Source organism: Chiloscyllium punctatum, chromosome 6 (assembly GCF_047496795.1).
Source record: "Chiloscyllium punctatum isolate Juve2018m chromosome 6, sChiPun1.3, whole genome shotgun sequence".
NCBI classification, from domain to species: Eukaryota; Metazoa; Chordata; class Chondrichthyes; order Orectolobiformes; family Hemiscylliidae; genus Chiloscyllium; species Chiloscyllium punctatum.
The window spans coordinates 87778577-87797630 of NC_092744.1; the positions used below are offsets into that span (position 1 = coordinate 87778577).

At 42.9% G+C, this 19054-nt stretch overlaps 1 protein-coding gene across 3 annotated transcripts in view; it reads right to left on the reverse strand.

The window, feature by feature from the left end:
* The window catches only part of ephb1 (EPH receptor B1), a 511139-nt gene that overhangs the window by 136562 nt on the left and 355523 nt on the right, over window positions 1–19054 (reverse strand). For all 3 annotated transcript variants that reach the window (XR_011960959.1, XR_011960958.1, XM_072573215.1), the window contains exon 6: window positions 12448–12572. Coding sequence is in view for 1 of the 3 variants with exons in the window: in XM_072573215.1 (XP_072429316.1) it covers window positions 12448–12572 (125 nt within the window). In the remaining 2 variants the exon portion in view is untranslated. The remainder of the gene's footprint in view (window positions 1–12447; window positions 12573–19054) is intronic.

A 19054-nucleotide genomic window follows, 5' to 3' on the forward strand; every position in this document is an offset into this window, starting at 1 on the left:
CAGCTGCAACATGACCTCCCAACTCCTATACTCAAGGCACTGCCCAATAAAGGAAAGCATACCAAACACCTTCTTCATTGTCTTAGCTGCCTGTGACTCCACTTTCAAGGAACTATGAACCTGCAGTCCAAGGTCTCTTTGTTCAGCAACATTCCTCAGGACCTTATCATTAAGCGTATAAGTTCTGGCCTGATTTGCCTTTCCAAAATGCAGCACCTCACATTTGTCTAAATTAAACTTCATCTGCCATTTCTCGGCACATTGGTCCACCTGATCAAGGTCCCATTGTATTCCAAGGTAACCTTCTTCACTGTCCATTAAATGTTCAATATCTTTACAAGTTGTGGCAGGGTACAGGCATGATTCCCTTGACTTGTGTAGGGAGGTGGGAGTGAAGGACATCAAGAACTGGGGCACAGTCTCAGAAAAAGGGGTAGAATACTTGGATTTGAGATGGGGAGGAATTATTTCACTTGGAAGATAGCAAACCTTGGGAATTCCCCACCCCAGGTGGTTGTGGAAATTTGGACATTGAATGCATTTGGGATAGAGACCAATAGGATTCTGGACACTAATAATACTAACGCATGGGGATAATGCAGGAATTTGGTATTGAGTTAGATAATCAGCCATGACCTAGAATGCTGGAGTAGGCTCAAAGGGCTGAGTGACCTCATCCAAATCCTGCAGTCTTGCTTTTATAATTGTTCGTCATGCCTTCCTCCTTTTATGCTCAATGCATTCATTCATAGTGTCCAGGATCCTCATACCCTTTTTAATATGCTCACCCCTTGTGATCCATGGATCGAGGTTCTTGTGAGGTTAGCCCTAGACCCTGCCTTTTTTTTGTCTCACAGACTTACCCAGTTTGATTGCACAATCTTTCACAGAAGATAAGAGTGTTCTAAGGTATCAGTATCCACGTTTTCTGTTACCCACAGGACGTCCTTGCCCCCCTATGCATTACAAGGATTTGGTGTACCATTTTCTCAGCCTGCCCTGTCACTTTTAGAACATAGAACATTACGATGCAGTACAGGCCCTCAATGTTGCGCTGACCTGTGCAATCAATCTGAAACCCATCTGACCTACTCTATTCCATTTTCATTCATCTGTTTATCCAATGACCATTTAAATGCCCTTAGATTTGGCGAGTCTGCTGCTGTTGCAGGAAGGGTGTTCCACGCCCCTACCACTCTCTGAGTAAAGAAACTACCTCCGATATCTGTCCTATATCTATCTCCCCTCAATTTAAAGCTATGTCCCCTCGTGCTCGCCGTCACCATACTTGGAAAAAGGCTCTCCCTGTCCATACTATCTAACCCTCTGATTATCTTATATGTCTCTATTAAGTCACCTCTCAATCTTCTTCTCTTTAACGAAAACAGCCTCAAGTCCCTCAATGTTTCCTCATAAGACCTTCCCTCCAAACCAGGCACCATCCTAGTAAATCTCCTTGGAGCCCTTTCCAAAGTTTCCACATCCTTCCTATAATGCGGTGACCAGAACTATACGCAATATGCCAAGTGTGGCCGCACCAGAGTTTGTGCAGCTGCCATATGACTGCATGGCTCTGAAACCCAATCCCTCTACCAATAAAAGCTAACATAATGTATGCTTTCTTAACAATGCTATCAACCTGGGTGGCAAGGTTAAGGGATCTATGTACATGGACACCAAGAGCTCTCTGCACTACACTACACTACATTCTATACTATCAAGAATCTTACCATAAACCCGGTACTCTTAATTCCTGTTGCTCCTTCCAAAGTGCATCACTTCACACTTTTCTGTATTAAACTCCATTTGCCACCTCTCAGCCCAGCTCCGCAGCTTATCTATGTCGCTTTGTAACCTGCAACATCCTTCTGAACTATCCACAACTCCACTGACCTTAGTGTCATCTGCAAATTTACTAATCCATCCTTGTAAGCCTTCATCTAGGTCATTCATAATAATGACAAACAGGAGTGGACCCAAAACAGATCCCTGCGGTACACCACTAGTAACTGAACTCCAGGATGAACATTTCCCATCAACCACCACCTTCTGTCTTCTTTCAGCTAGCCAATTTCTGATCCAAACCACTAAATCACCCTCAATCCCATGCCTCCATATGTTGTGCCACAGTCTACTGTGGGGAACCTTGTCAAGCACCTTACTGAAATCCATATATACCACATCAACTGCTTTACGCACACGTTTGGTCACTTTTTCAAAGAACTCAATAAGGTTTGTGAGGCATGATCTACCCTTCACAAAACCGTGGTGACTCTCCCTAATCAACTTATTCCTTTCTAGATGATTATAAATCCTATCTCTTATAAGTTTTTTCAACTTTACCCACAACCGAAGTAAGACTCACTGGTCTATAATTACGAGGGTTGTCTATCCTCCAGTCTTCTGACAGTATTCCTGTACACAATGATGACACAAAGATCAAAGCCAAAGGCTTGGCAATCTCCTCTCTGGCTTCTTGGAGAATCCTAGGATAAATCCCAACCGGTCCAGGGGACCTATCTATTTTCACACTTGCCAGAATTGTTAACACCTCCTCCTTATGAACCTCAATCCCGTCTAGTCTAGTAGCCTGTATCTCAGTATTCTCCTCGACAATATTGTCTTTTTCCAATGTGGATACTGACAAACAATAGTCATTTAGCACTTCTCTTATCTCCTCGGTCTCCACGCACAACTTCTCACTACTTTCCTTGTTTGGCCCTAATCATACTGAGGGCCTTGACTCCTGAAGAAGGGCTCATGCCTGAAACGTCGATTCTCCTGCTCCTTGGATGCTGCCTGACCTGCTGCGCTTTTCCAGCAACACATTTTCATCCCTAATCGTACTTAGCCATTCTCTTATTCCTGATATACCTATAGAAAGCTTCAGGGTTTTCCTTGACCCTACCTGCCAAAGACTTCTCATGTCCTCTCCTGGCATTTCCCAGCTCTCTCTTTAGGTCTTTCCTGGCTAACTTGTAACTCTCAAGCGTCCTAATTGAGTCTTTTAATAACTTGTGAATATTTACGTCCAGGTGTCTCTGATCCTTCAAAACTGTGTCCATTATTTTATATTATCTCTCCCTGTTCTTCTTACCAAAATATATCTCTTTACATTTCCCTGCATTAAATTTCACTTGCCACCTGTTCGCCCATTCCATTAGCCTGTCTATCTTTTATTGAAGTCTATCACTGTCCTCCTCACAACACTTCCAGGTTTGTGTCAAATGCAAATTTTGAAATTTTGCTCCGCACACTCACATCTAGATCACTGATATACAGCAGAAGAGCAGAGATGTTGAGGTTGACCTCAGGAAAATAGAAGGTTAGTAGGTTTGCGGATGACACCAAGATTGGTGGTATGGTGGACAGTGAAGAAGATTACCTGATAGATCTTCACAAAGTGGTTTAACAGGCTGAGGAATGGCAGATGGAGTTTAATTTGGAGAATTGTGAGGTATTGCATTATGGTACAACAAATAAGGACAGGACTTACGTAATTAAACAAAGGGCTTTTGGGTAGTGTTGTAGAACAGAGAGATTTAGGAGTTTAGGTGAATAATGTTTTGAAATTTGCATCACATGTAGACAGGGTGGTTAAGAAGTTGTTTCGCATGTTTGCTTTCATTTCACAGACCTTTGAGTATAGGAGTTGAGCATGTTGACATTGTAGAGGACATTATTGAGGCCTCTTCTGGAGGGCAGTTCTGGTCGCCCTGCTACAGGAAGAATATTCTGGATGGAGGTTTGCTCGCTGAGCTGGAAGGTTCGTTTTCATAAGTTTCGTCACCATACTAGGTAACATCATCAGTGAGTCCCCGGATAAAGCACTGGTGGCATGGCCAACTTTCTATTTAGGTGTTTAGGTTTCCTTGGGTTAGCGATGTCATTTCCTGCAGTGATGTCATTTCCTGTGAAACCATAGGAAATGTGTTCAGCATGGACTTGTTGGACCAAAGAGTCTGTTTCCAAAAACTGCTGTATGACTGGAGGACTCTATGCCTGCAAACCAATCAACAGCAGTTTACCAGGAGCTGATGCATAAAATGAATGTAGTGCAGTAACAATGGGCTGGAAAGTTTGTTCTGTGCTGTAATATTTTGTGACTCCAAGCCAGTTTGTGAACAGAAGAAAAGACAGAGCTTTCAAATAAATACTTTGTCATTGCTATTGAAAGACAACTACCCTTGAGAAGCCCAGAATGAAAATGCAATAGAAAATTACCAGTCTATTGATAGTGGCTGCAATTCCTTAATAACCTCCATTTTAAGTCATTATGTTCACTCTGCAGGGAGTACAATTACTTTCCCTGCCTGTGAGACATCAAAAGAAACAGCCAGGGGTACTTTTGATGGTTAAACTTAAAGGAAAGCAATGCATTCAAGTGGAAGAGAATACATACTGGATATCATCAAATTTATATTTCTGTTAAAGAGACTCTTATTCAACACCAATTTGAATTCCAGCCTCAACAAGTCAATATTTCACTGATAATGTAAGTTCAGAACAATGTAGTTTCCAATGGGTGACTTTACAGCCACATCACTGATACATGGAACAAGAAAGATGCCTGGAACTAGATTTATATTATTTTAAGTGCACTGTTGCCATGTATAGTAAAGAGGGAGATAATACACCCTTAATTCCCCAATCTAGTCTACCAGATGCTGAAATGTGGAGATGAGAGCCGTGAAGAGACTCACCAGATCTATATTTCTGAATTGCCCATTTTAGAACTCACAATGCTGGAACTCCCTACCTAACAACTCTGTGAGTGTCCTACACTTGAAGGATATACCCAAACAGCAGAGGTTTAAGACAGCAGCTCATTGCCACCTTTTCCAGGTCAATTAGGGGAGGGGAAGAAACTCTGAATGAGCCAGTGACACCCACATCCGATGAGCAAGCTAAAAAGAATATTTCCTTTGAGAAGGCAGATTTGCTGGAATTGTTTACCACACAAATCGATAAAAGCACTGAATTTCAGTTGCTGGTATCACTGATAGGAGAAAGCTTTGGTTGAGGTGATGCTTTGAAATCATTCAAAGATGTCTGGGCAGAATGTTATTGAGGATTGAGTTATGTAGGTCATGGCAGAATGTGTCGCAGAATCAGGTGGCAAGTGTGGCAAAGTTCATCCTGACGCCAAGGCCATTTTGCTCCATTTGTTACACTTTTCACAAACAGGGTGAGATCATAGGATTTTACAGTGCAGAAGGAGCTCATTCAACCCATCTTGTCTGTACCATCTCCTGAAAGAGCTGCCCAGCTAGTCTCACTCTCCAGGCTGGTTCCAAAACCCTCTAACTTTGTTACTTTCGAGTATATCCCCAGCTCTCTTTTGAAACCTCCGATGGAATCCACATCCACCACCCACCCAGGCAGCAGTAAAGACGTTTCTCCTCATCTCACTCCTCACTCTCTTGCTGGCAATCTTGAAGTTGTAGCTGCTAGTTACTGACATATCAACTGGTGGAAACAGAATATCTTTCTTTACCCTGAAACTGTTCATTTTGATCACCTCAATAAGGTCACCTCTTAATCTTTGTTACACCAAGCCCAATTCTCTAATCTTTCCTTGTATCTAAAGTCCTTCATTCCCGATGTCATTCTAGTAAATCTTCTCTCGCAGCAGCAGCAAGCGATTACTGCTTGTTAAATGCCTTAATGCCTCAACTCGCCATTCTGATGTCCAGCTTCACATCTTGATAAACTCAGCAAACAAGCTGAATGTCAGGAAACTTGACAAGGAACCCAGAGTGGGGCCCTGGCAGATTCAGTACGCTGTTTGCTCTGAACGACCTCTGTATTGTAAACTGAGCACCGACATTTCAGGGCATGCTTTATAAGCACCAGCCATGGGACCCCCATATCCGCAGACACTGACCACTGACATATTCTAGCCTCAAAGAACCCTCATTAGCCATCTCTGATCCACTGACAGCACCTTTCTGCTCTTCAATGTTGCACCTCTGGCTATAATGCTGCAGCAAGGGATCTGTGTGCTCAGGGACACACCCTCCAGCTCACAGACTGGACCAGGCTTTAATTCCAAGCTCTTCACTTACTGTCAAGGAGTTCTGTCACTCTGAGCCGACCTGGATGCTCACAGCAACCTTGCCTTGCATTGCCTTGGAGCACTTTACCCACTTCATTCAGCGATACTATGCTCATATTATGACCTTGTCATTTAGCACAGACATAACATCAATAGCCTCTTCATAACCGGCAATAAGCCCTTGATCAGGGGGTCCTGAAACAGTAAGTTCAGAACAGTGTCTGATATGGTCAAAGCCCAGCTAGAGGTGGTCAGAGTCAGAATCCTGTCCATATAACAGGGTTAGGAGCTGAATGTTGGACAGCTCACCACCCACTCTGACACCTTCTGCCCTATTATGAATTGTTTTGCACCTGACCTGGAATAGAGGCAGGTGCTTAGGTAGATTAGGTCAAAGTGGGTGGCACCGAGGTGTCCTGAGTCAATGAGTGGCCAGTGCAGAGGGAATGCAGAGTTAGTGATGTTGGGGGTTAGTGTGATTGACAGTGAGTGGGGGAAAATGGTACCAGTAGTACTGAGAGTGGTAGAGCATAGCCTTGTGGGGAGATGGGAACAGAAGTAGAATTATGAGCAATCATAGAGAAGAAGATGGCATTTGTTCTGGTAGGGTGGAGAAGGGCACAGACTTGCTTCCTACAGTGCTGGGCATTCTTCCAGATGGCTGAGAATATATTGACCCAGGTGGCAATCTCAGAGCAGACTGGCATGGTCTGGCCTTGCAGCCTCCACTGGAGAGGAGAGAGTGACATGTTGGCACCATCCTGTCCAGCAGGATCTCCAGATCTCTGCCTCTAACGTGGGTAGCTGCTTTCTGCTGTCAGGGCAAATGTCAGGAACTGAGTAAGGCAGCTTGGGACTGACGTAACTTATCCATCATGTGCCAAATGGGCTTTTAAAGATGGCAATGGCATAAGGGTGCCGGCGAATTGCCAGCTATCCGTGGGTGCCAAATTGTTCCAAGAATGGCATTTGGGCAAGCTAGCATGGAAAGTGGATGTGAGAGTCTCCATGGTAGGTAATTAATGAGACAGGTTTAGGAAGGCGCCTCACAACGCCAGGGACTTGAGTTTGATTCCAACCTCTGGCGACTGTGTGTGGAGTTTGCACCTTCTCCCCGTGTCTGTGTGGGTTTCTTTTGGGTGCTCTCGTTTCCTCCCACAGTCCAAAGATGTGCAAGTTAGGTGGATTGGCCATGCTAAATTGCCCATGGCGTTCAAGGTTGTGTAGGTTATCTGTATTAGCCACGGGAAATGCAGGGTTACAGGGATAACCTAGGGGAATGGATCTGGGTAGGACACTCTTCAGAGGGTCGGTGTGGACTTTTTGGGCTAAAAGCCCTGTTCCCCCATTGTGTGGATTCTATGATATGATAAGATAAAGTGAGCGAACAATCTAAATCTCACAACGAAAAACCCTACAAACAAACTGAGTGTAGCTCAAACTTAGCCAAAGAACTATAAGATTCAGCTTCTGATTCTCTACCTGCACAATAAGAATGCTGTCAAATGTTAGTTTCCTTTTGTATGAACCTAAGTATTTGCTTTTGGATATAAAAGCAATTCTAATCCACATGCAGCAAGAATTTTACAACAACGAGATTTGGGTTGATAAGTGGCAAGTGTTCTTCACAAAACACAAGTGACAAGCAATGACCATCTCCAGTAAAAAAAAACTTAATCGTCGCTCCTTGACACTCAGTGGCTTTAGCATCACTGAATCCCCTATTATTAACAAACTGGGTTTTGTCATTAGTTAGAAACTGGACTGGATCAACAATATAAATAGAGTCATAGAGATGTACAAAATAGAAACAGACCCTTTGGTCCAACTCATCCATGCCCACCACATATCCCTAAATTAATCTGGTCCCATTTGCCAGCACTTGGCCCATATCCCTCCACACCCTTGCTATTCATTTACCCATTCAGATGCCTTCACCACTTCCTCTGGCAGCTCATTCTATGCACACACTACCTTTTGCTTGAAAAAGTTGTCCCTAAGGTCCGTTTAAATCTTTCCCCTCTCACCCTAAACCTATGCTGTCTATTTCTGGACTCCTCCAACGCATGAAAAAGACCTTGTCTATTTACCCTATCCATGCCCCTCATGATTTTATAAACCTCTATAAGGTCACCCATCAGACTCTGAAGCTCCAGGAAAAATAGACCCCGTCTATTCAAGCCTATAGCTCAAATCCTCCAACTCTGGCAACATCCTTGTAAATCTTTTCTGAAACCTTCCAAGTTTCACAACTTCCTTCCGATAGAAGGAAGACCAGAACTGCACATAATATTCTAACAGTGACCTAGCCACTGTCCTGTACAGCCACAACATGACCTCCCAACTCTTATACTCAAAGCTCTGATGAATAAAGGTGAGCATACCAAATGCCTTCTTCACTATCCTATCTACCTGAGATTCCACTTTCAAAGGAAATACGAAACCACACTCCAAGGTATCTTTGTTCAGCAACACTCCCCAGGACCTTACAATTAAGTATATAAGTCCTGCCTTGATTACCCTTTCCAATATGCAGCACGTCACATATATTCAACTCTAACTGCCACTCCTTAGCCCATTAGCCCACCTGATCAAGATCCCATTGTACTCTGAGGTAACCTTCTTTGCTGTCCACTACACCTCCAATTTTGATGTCATCTGCAAACTTAGTAACTATACCTCCTACGTTCACATCCAAATCATTGATAGAAATGACAAAAAGCAAAGGACCCAGCACAAATTCTTGTGGTACACCACTGGTCACAGGCCTCCAGTCTAAAAAACAACCCTCCACCATCACCCTCTGTCTTCTACCTTGTTCTGCATCCAAATGACTAATTGTCCCCTTATTCCATGAGATCTAACCTTGCTAACCAGTCTACCCAAAGGAACCTTGTCGAATGCCTTACTGAAGTCCATATAGACCATGTCCACCGCTCTGCCCTCATTAATCACCTTTGTTACTTCTTCAAAAAACTCACTTAGGTTAGTGACACATGATTTCCCACGCACAAAGCCATGTTGACTATCTCTAATCCGTCCTGCCTTTTCAAATACATGTAAATCTTGTCCCACAGGATTTCTTCCAACAACACTGGTCTATACTTCCCTGGCTTGTCCTTACCACATTTCTTAAACAGCGGCACCACGTTAGCCAACCTCCAGTCTTCCGACACCTCACCTGTAACCATCCATGATACAAATACCTCAACAAGGGACCCAGCAATCACTTCCTTAGCTTCCCAATGAGTTCTAGCATACATCTGATCAGTCCTCGGCGTTTATCCATTTTTATGTGTTTTTTACATCCTCCTCTGTAATATGAACATTTTGCAAGATGTCACCATTTATTTCCCTACACTCTGTATCTTTCATGTCCTTCTCCACAGTAAACACTGATGCCAAATACTCGATTAGTATCTCACTCATCTCCTGCAGTTCTCCACATGGGCTGCCTTGCTGATCTTTGAGGGGCCCTATTCTCTCCCTAAATACCCTTATATCCTTAATGTATTTATAAAATCCCTTTGGATTCTCCTTAACCCTATTTGCCAAAGATATCTGATGTCCCCTTTCTGTCCTCCTTACTTCCCTCTTGAGTATACTCCTACTGTCTTTATACTCTTCTAAAGATTCACTTGATCTCTGCTGTATATACCTGACATATGCTTCCTTCTTTTTCTTGCCCAAAAGCTCAATTTCTCTACTCATCCAGCATTCCCTACAACTACCAGCCTTGCCTTTCAACCTGAGAGGAACATACTGTCTCTGGACTCTCGTCTCAATTTTGAAGGCTTCCCATTAACTGTGGCTACAAGACCACATCAAGGGCTGGTCAATCTGTGAGTGATTACATCTTGTCTCTCCAAAGCCTGTCCTCCAACTACAAGGCACAAGTCAAGAATGTGATGAAATACTTTCCACTCGCCTGGTTGAGTGCAGCTCCAACATTCAAGAAGCCTGACACCATTAAGGACAGAAGAGCCCACCATATTCACCATCTTCACTATTCATTCCCTCCACCAACAATTCTCAGAGGTAGTAGTGAGTGCTAGCTACAAGATACACTACAGAAATTCACCTAGGCTTCTTCAACAGCACTTTCCAAACCCATGTGCTCTACCATCTAGAAAGGACAAGGACATGGAACACCACCATCTTGAAGATCCCCTCCAAGCCACACACCATCCTGACTTGGAAATATATTGCAGTTCCTTCAGTGTTGCTGGGTCAACATCCTGCAACTTCCTTCCTAAGTGCATTGTGGGTTAGCCTACACCACATGCACTGTAGTGGTTCAGGATGGCCGCTCACCACCATCTGCTTGAGAGGCTATTAGGGAAGGACAATAAACACTGATTAAGGCACAGATGTCCACATTACGGAATATTTTTCCCTCTTTTTCTTCCTCTGCTCATGTGACAGGAGAATATAAAATATCATGAAGAATTTTAAAAAAAGATAAATCTACTTGGCATTCTGAATTCACAACCAATTAACAGGTCTGATCCAATAACTCGTAGTTGACTTGATTTCGTAAACAGCTTGTGACCAAATCCAATTACCAGCAGTTGGCTTCTTTCTATAACCAGTCGGTATTTGTTCCTATAACTGAATGATAGCTATGGGCACATGACTGGGGATTATTCACAGGCAATGCAAATTAGAAAAGAAATACTGTGTTCCGAAAACAGTTTCCATTTGAATAGTTATCAAATTTATTCAAAGAGGTTAAAAGTATTCAGTGCTACGCTCTGAATGATGCAGATTAGCATACCTCTGCCCCCTAGACACCAAGTCATCCTGGACTGATTGGTTTCGAGACTCCTCTCATCTCTGTCAACTGTGAAATGACTTTAGGGCACTCACAACCCAGTTTCAATGATTAGAATGTGACACAAAGTATGAGTTTTTTTTCTCAGGGCAGCCACAAGAAGGGCTGCTGTTGAAAAAGGAGAAAAAAGCACTTGATGTACTGATTATTCTGCTTGAAATGAAGGCACATTGGCAAAGAAGTGGCTTCACTCTGTGTCAAACCCATTCTACACATCCCCAGATGTTCATAGTGGGTACAAAACAAGAGGAAGCTGTTGTCCACATTCATGAGGCCCTTTATCAAACAGTTAATGAAATTTCATATATCCATCAACCTCATCAACCGACTTCTCTATTCCTTCATTAAATAACTCAAGCAGCTTCATCAGACATGAGGAACAATAAATCCATGTTGACTGTCACTAAAGCAATGCTTTCCAAATGACAATTCATAACTTTTCAGTTCAGCTAAGAGTCTTGGTGATTTTCTCACTGCACTGTGCTTGTTCAAACGTTCTTGTCCTATTGGCCTTATTATTTTATCATTGCTTTAATCCTGCCAAAGATAGAACGAATAACGTATTCTTGAAACCATTCAATGTGAGAGATCTTTGTTACAGTAACCCAAAATTAATCAGACTGCCCCCCTCTTGCCCCATGGGTCTGCTTTAAAAAAAAATCATTCTTGGGACGTTTGCCAGCCTTGTCCTTCTGTATGATTGTCGTCACAGATTTGAGAGATTGGGCCAGAGACGTTTTGCTGATATATGTTGAATTGTATCCCTAACCATAGTATGCTGGATGAGGGAGTGAGTGCTTAACGTGTTCAAGATGGTTCAAATCACTCGTACTGCTTTCTCCAAGATAATACCAACTTTATCCATTGTTGCTGCAGCTACACCAAATCAAGCAAATGTTCAGTGTTCTAGCACTGTTCCAGTCTGTACCTTATTGGTGGTGGATACACTGTGGAGGGCAGTCACTCTTTACAAAATCTCTCTTAAATCTTCCACTGCTTCTATAATATTTATGCAGATTTCCCAGAAAGACACAGTGGAGTATTCTATACTCCAACAGCCTTTTGTATAAACAATTTCCCGCAGTCTCTTCTCGCACTCATTTTACATATTGCTGTCATCACTGGCTTCCTCTTTTTAAAAAAAAGCCTTTCCCAAGACACCAATCCTAAAGTCTTCACAATTTTAAGACCCTCTAGTAAATCTCCTCTTCAGCTTTCGAACTCCAATGCAAATACTTTCGTCATACAACAGAGTTTCCCATTGTAAATATCACCTTGCTCTGTAAGCTTGCTCTGACTTTACTGTCCTCTCAATAAAGAAGTATGCAATGTTGCAGACAGAATTTGAACTGTGAGCTGACAAATGTTTTTAGTTGGTTTGACAATGCTTCTTTATTCTTGCATGCCCTTCTGCAAATACGATTCTATTGGTTGCATCAAAATTATTTTAATGGGCGGTAACAATTTTTCAACTTGATCAATCAATTAACTCAAAAGGCACAAAGAATGGTGCTCTTTACAATATAATACGCAGCTTGTATAAAAGCGTTTGTACCTTCTCATAGTAACGCAGCTCATAGTCAAGGATGATCCCATTTGGTTGATCAGGTTGTGGCCAGGACAACGTGATTGTGGTCATTGTCGAGCTCACCTGGTGCATAATGGGAACTGTAGAGGGTGCTGAAACAAAAAACAGAAGTGGAAAGAATCAAAACAAAGCCGGTGTTCTCTTCCAAAGCCAAACAACTTCTCGAACAACATCATTCTCATTGGCACTTTCCAAAACCATTGTTACAAACTAATCGACATTTTTTGGCTTTTGCAATGAAATCCTTTGAAGATGCAAAGCTAAACTCATCTCCCGCTGAAAATGCGATTCACTACTGGAAAGATTTTGGTTTCAAATCTGCAGAATTGTCAGGAGTTACCCTGATGGAGTCAGTAAAGATCCAAAACAAATGCACATTGGCCAGCTGGAGTTCTAAAGTGTTGAGAGAAGGAGGAAGGGAGTCATTTCTTTTCACTTGCATTTAGGTTCATAAAGCAGTGACTGATTGATGTGGTCCAATTTGTCCCTCTGCAAAACACTGCTGTTTCCTCACAAAGGGTTCACTCTAGACCACAACCAAACTGGTTTTGAATTTTTTTTTCAAATAATGATATTTCCAAATACACTTCTGTTCACTTAAGTTGAATCGGTAAACTCACCAAAAAATGTCTTCCCAGATTGAAAACACAGTTTTCTGAAAGTGGAGTCAGAGCAGACAGGGCAGTGAAGAAGGCTTTTGGCACAATGGCCTACATTAGTCAGGGTATGAGTACAGAAGTTGGGAAGTTATGTTGCAATTATACAGGATGTTGGTGAGGCCGCACTTGGAGTATTATGTTCAGTTTTGGTCACCTAGTAGTAAAAAGGATGTTATTAAACTGGAAAGAGTGCAGAAGAAATTCACAAGAATTTCGCCTGGACCCAAGCGTCTGAGTTATAGGGAGAGGTTGGACAAGCTAGGACTTTTTTCTTTAGAGCTTACAAGACTGAGGGGGACCTTATGGAAGTGTGTGAGATCATGAGATGCAAGAGTGTGGTGCTGGAAATGCATAGCAGGTCTGGCAGCATCTGAGGAGCAGGAGAATTAGCTATTCCTGATGAAGGGCTTTTGACCGAAATGTCGCTTCTCCTGCTCCTCGGATGCTGCCTGACCTGCTGTGCTTTTCCAGCACCACACTCTCAACTCTGAGCTCCAGCATCTGCAGTCCTCACTTTCTCCTATAAGATCACGAGAACCATGGATGGAGTGAGTGCACTCAATCTTTTTCCCAGGGTTGGGGAATCGAGGACTAGAGGGCATCAGTTTAAGGTTAGTTGGGAAAGAATAAAAGGGAACCGGGGAGGGGGGGGGGCAACTTTTTTACACAGAGGGTAGTACACATATGGAATGAGCTGCCAGCTGAAGTGGTTGAGGCAGGTATGTTAACAACATTTAAAAGGCATTTGAACAAATACATGGAAAGGAAAGCTTTAGAAAGATATGGGCTAAGTGCAGGGAAATGGGGTTATCATGGATCAACATTTTGGTTGGCATGGAGCAGTTTGGGCCAAAGAGCCTGTCTGTGCGCTGTAGGAATCTATGACATTTCAGCCCAATTCACTGCCTGCTATAAAGTGCAAAACAACTTTGGAGCAGATGTGGGCTATTCAGCACATTGAGTCTGATCTATCTTTCAATAAGATCATGGTTGATCAGATCATCCTCACGTCCAATTTCCTGCCATTTGCCCATAACTGCTGACTCCCTTACTGATTCAAAATGTGACTAGCTCAGCTTTGAATATGCTTAATGACCCAGCCTCGACAGTCCTCTGAAGTAAAGATTATCAGACATTCACTACCCTCCGAGAGACTAAACTTCTGCTTATCTCTGATTTAAATGTGCAACCTTCTAGGAGAAAGTGAGGACTGCAGATGCTGGAGATCAGAGCTGAAAATGTGTTGCTGGAAAAGCACAGCAGGTCAGGCAGCATCAAAGGAGCAGGAGAATCGACATTTTGGGCATGAGCCCAAAGAAGGGCTCACACCTGAAACGTCGATTCTCCTGCTCCTTGGATGCTGCCTGACCTGCTGCGCTTTTCCAGCAACACATTTTCATCTTAAATGTGCAACCCCTTAGTCTGAGACTATGAACCTCATAGGCATTGCTATGTCAAGTCTGCTTTTGCTTAGAATCAAATGTTTTTTTTTAAATGAGTCAGGACTCTTAGGTATTTGCAGACTCCGGGAGCCCAGGCAGCTAAGAAATAGCTTGCGATCTGTTTTCATTATGTGAATTCCTGTCACTTTTATTGTGTGGCTTAATATCGCATTTTGAGTTTGGGTTGGGAAGAAGACTGAGTTAAAACTGCCTTCAGGCTTCACCTTTCAAAATAACACTATTTATTATGCAATAATACTAAATGCTGCTTTAAATAGTAATTATAAATATACCAGTCTTTGATTTATTTTGAGCTGCGTTGGGTAAAGATTAATCTATCTTCTCCATGTGCTCATGTCTGTGTGCTCTCAAGACTCAAGGGTTTTCTAACTCCACCCACACTGTGCTATTTATGCTCAGTGAGGTGCAGCTTTGTGATGTCAATACAAAGGTTGCTTCCAGGGTCTAGAAGCCCTTGCGCTGTTGGTTAGAACCTTGCTGCAAAATAGGCGCATAAGGAGCTGGAAAACCAGAGGTCAGTTAGCACCTGTGTAAAGACAGAGATAACCAGCATTGGCAGAACTGAAAAATGAGAGACATTGGCATATTCATCAGAAACAGGTGGCAGAGATCTATAAAACACAAGCAAACAAATACAGGAATTGTTCTGTCTGCAAAGAATAACACAGGTAATTTCAAACCCAGTTGTGTGTTCTATTTATTGGATAATTGAAGTGTTCAGTGGCATCAATTCACTGAGCACTTCCTCTCTATATTTCATTGTTTTCTTTAAACACAGGGATACTGATTCATTACTCATATTATGTGCATGTCCATTTTTCACAGTCCATTTCTGATGCACTCCAAATATTGACCTGTTGGCTTCACCATTTTTTAGAACTGCTGGGTGTCTACAGTATTTTCAGTTTTATTTCAGAGTTGCATAGTTTAATCATGTTATTTTTGCCTCCACCACATAAGAGATCCCGAGCTCATTTTCCCTCTTTGACACATATTAAACACAGGCATTCAAATTTGTTAATTTTTCTCAGCTTGCAATGTTCGTGCTGGTGTCAGATTTTGCGAGATGATGTTGTGACACACGCACATTCTGGTCTCGTCAAAATAAGAAGAAGAATTTAAACAGCTAATATTACAAGGACTGAATTTATGCAAATCCTGTCTCTGCTGGATTCTTTCCAGCAACAGTTGTAAGTTTCATGTACTAATCTATCATCCAGGGAGAAGAGCTTTCCCCTCTAAATTCAGGAATGGCGAGGGCTGCCAGTAGTCTAAACCATTCTTGTTGACACCAGTAGTAAACATAATCTGTTTTAGCCTCATTCTGTATATCTCTTCATCCATTTAAATCTGACTCTTATACTTTTTGAGGTCAAACCTTCAACTATTCAGGTCTCAAGCTCTGGAATTCCCTCCCTACAAGTCTCCAGCACACCTCTTCATAGAATCCCTACAGCATGGAAGCAGGCCATTCAGTCCACTGACCCTCTAAAAAGCATCCCATGTATATCCACCTCCTTGCATTTCCCATTGGCTAATCCACCTAGCCTGCATATGCCTGAACACTCTGGGCTATTTAGCAAGGCCAATCCACCTAACTCACACAACTTTGGACTGTGGGAGGAAACCAGAGCACCCAAAGGAAACCCACGCAGACACGGGGAGTATGTGCAAACTCCACACAGAAAGTTGCCTGAGGGTGGAATCAAACCAGAGTCCCTGGCACTGTGAGGCAGCAGTGCTAACCACTGAGCCACTGTGCCATCCTTCTCTCACTCCATTCCTCAAACCTAACCCTTTGACCAAATCTTTGGTCTCCTTTCCTAAAATTTGTTTACATGACTCCTATGAAGACCCTTAATGGATTTTTACAACAATTAGTCATTAACACTGGGGCTCACTCTTCAAATCTCGATTTATTAACTGAATTCAAATTCCACCAGCTACCATGATGGAACTTGAACCTGTGTCCTCCAGATTTTCTCAGCATCCGCATTACTATTTCAGTGACATTACCAGGAGAATACCATTTCCCTCAAAATCCCTAATCCCTATTCCTAGTACGTTAACTCTCCAAACATCCACATTTTACCTACATTAGTTGCTAACTGTGGCACTAACTACAGACCCAGTCTTGAAACAAGAGCGTGACTTTCCCACGTAGCATCAGCAAACATTCTTTCCACACTTGTGCCAATTTGAAATTCTCTCCCTCAAAGGCTGTAGATGATGGTGTAATAATTGAAATTTTCAAGATGGGTTTCGGTAAATCATTTTAAGTAAGTACCAACGATTATGGATTAAATGGTAGGGATATGGTTTTCAGATTCAGAACAGCCGTGATCTCATAATTGCCTGGATATGTGAGCTGGGGAGAAGGTTGCTGAATGGCATTGTATGGTTCCTCTGCTTGATTTTGGCACTTCACTTGCAGATTAGAGAACGGCGACCACTGAGGTATCTGGATTTTCAAACAACAGCTTTTTCAAAGCTGTTCTATCACCCAATGAACTTGAAATAGCTGTCCACAATGATGGTCTTGCGGGTTCCAAGTTTCCAAAGTCAAGCTTTTTATACTCGTCTCTCCCAAGTGGAGGTGATTAGATTGGATTCCCTACAGTCTGGAAACAGGCCCTTCGGCCCAACCAGTCCACAGCGACCCTCCAAAGAGTAACCAATCCTGACCCATTCTGACTAATGCACCTAACACAATGGGCAATTTAGCATGGCCAATTTACCTGGCCTGCACATTTTTGGACTGTGGGAGGAAACCGGAGCATCCGGAGGAAACCCACACAGACACGGGGAGAATGTGCAAACTCCACACAGACAGTCGCCGCAGGTGGGAATTGAACCCAGGTCTCTAGTGCTGTCTCTGTGAGGCAGCAGTGCTAACCACTGAGCCACCGTGCTGCCCCTATGTCCATTCATTTGAGATTCCCCATCCACTGGTGGAAGCAGTTTCTTTAAAACCTGGATTAAAATTCCAGAATTCCTATTTTAAATATGGTGGAAACTACCCTTATATTCTCAATTACTAGTCAAAAAACATAACCATTCCATTGGCATACTCCCTCTCCTAGGAGAAAGTGAGGACTGCAGATGCTGGAGATCAGAGCTGAAAATGTGTTGCTGGAAAAGCGCAGCAGGTCAGGCAGCATCCAAGGAACAGGACAATGTCCACAATTTCGGGCATGAGCCCTTCTTCAGGAATATTCCTGAAGAACGGCTCATGCCCGAAACGTTGATTCTCCTGCTCCTTGGATGCTGCCTGACCTGCTGCGCTTTTCCAGCAACACATTTTCAGCTCATACCTCCCTCTCCCTCCAGCCACCGAAAGGCTGACCGTCTACCTTTCTGTCACTGAGAGATCACAGGAACCGGAATTTGTCCGCCACTTGGGAGTCCAGGCAGAGAAACAGAATGGAAAGTTTTTGAAGAGTCAGCCAACCTGAAATGTTGACTCTGCTTTCTTTTCACAGATGCCACCAGACCTGCTGAGTTTTGCCAGCAGTTTCTGTTCTTGTCTCAGAATGGAAAACTCACTGGAACGCCTGCTTTCCCACTACAAAAAGGGAACCAGCTCAGCTGCTCCTCCTAATATATCCATGAAGGGGGTGTCAGAAAGGCTGTGGTGTTACAGTGGAACCTTTCTTCCCCTTTCGAACAAGAATGTTCATCTGTCTGAAATACATTAATCAGGATGCGTCTCGCATTCACTGCTGAGCTCCTTTGGAATGCATCACAAGCTATTTCTGAAACTGTCAATTAAAGTTTCAATTCATCGTTTCTTTCTGTCAATTAGTGGACTTGACAAATATAAAGTGGAGCACTTGCTTTTTCTTTCCTCTTTTGCCGTTAAATGTCAGTAATGTTGCTGGAAGAGGATAGCAGGTGCGAGGTGTGTTTAATCACTGTGAGCAGCTCTGAAGGTCAGGCTAGATTTTGTCAGCATGAAATACCAACAAAGCAAGCTGGTAAGCAGAACAAGAGGAGTAAAGAAAGGCAAGTGTATGAAACAAATGACTCTGTCAGGGGTCTAATCATCATGTTGTCAAGTCTCGATCTTAGTATCTGAAGCCAATTGCCTGACATTTCCATCTATGCATTTGTACCACAGGTAGACTATCCACAATCAGCTGTGATTACACAAGGAGCACTGAGGCAAGCAAGATCTCTCATGATGCACAGAAGGGTGTCTGTTCAAAGGGAAAGTGTTGCAATAATTTTCTTAGTCCTTCCCATGCATTATGGTATGTGGTACTGTAAGATTAGCATCCAGGTCAACTTCCTCCACCAGTAGTAGCAGTGTCTACTGTCTACAGGGTGCTTTGCTGCAACTCATCAAGGTTCCTTAGAAAGTACCTTCTAAACCCACGATTGGGAGGACAAGGGCTGTAGATGCTTGGGAGCATCACCACCTGGAAGTTCCCCTTCAAATTACACATCAGC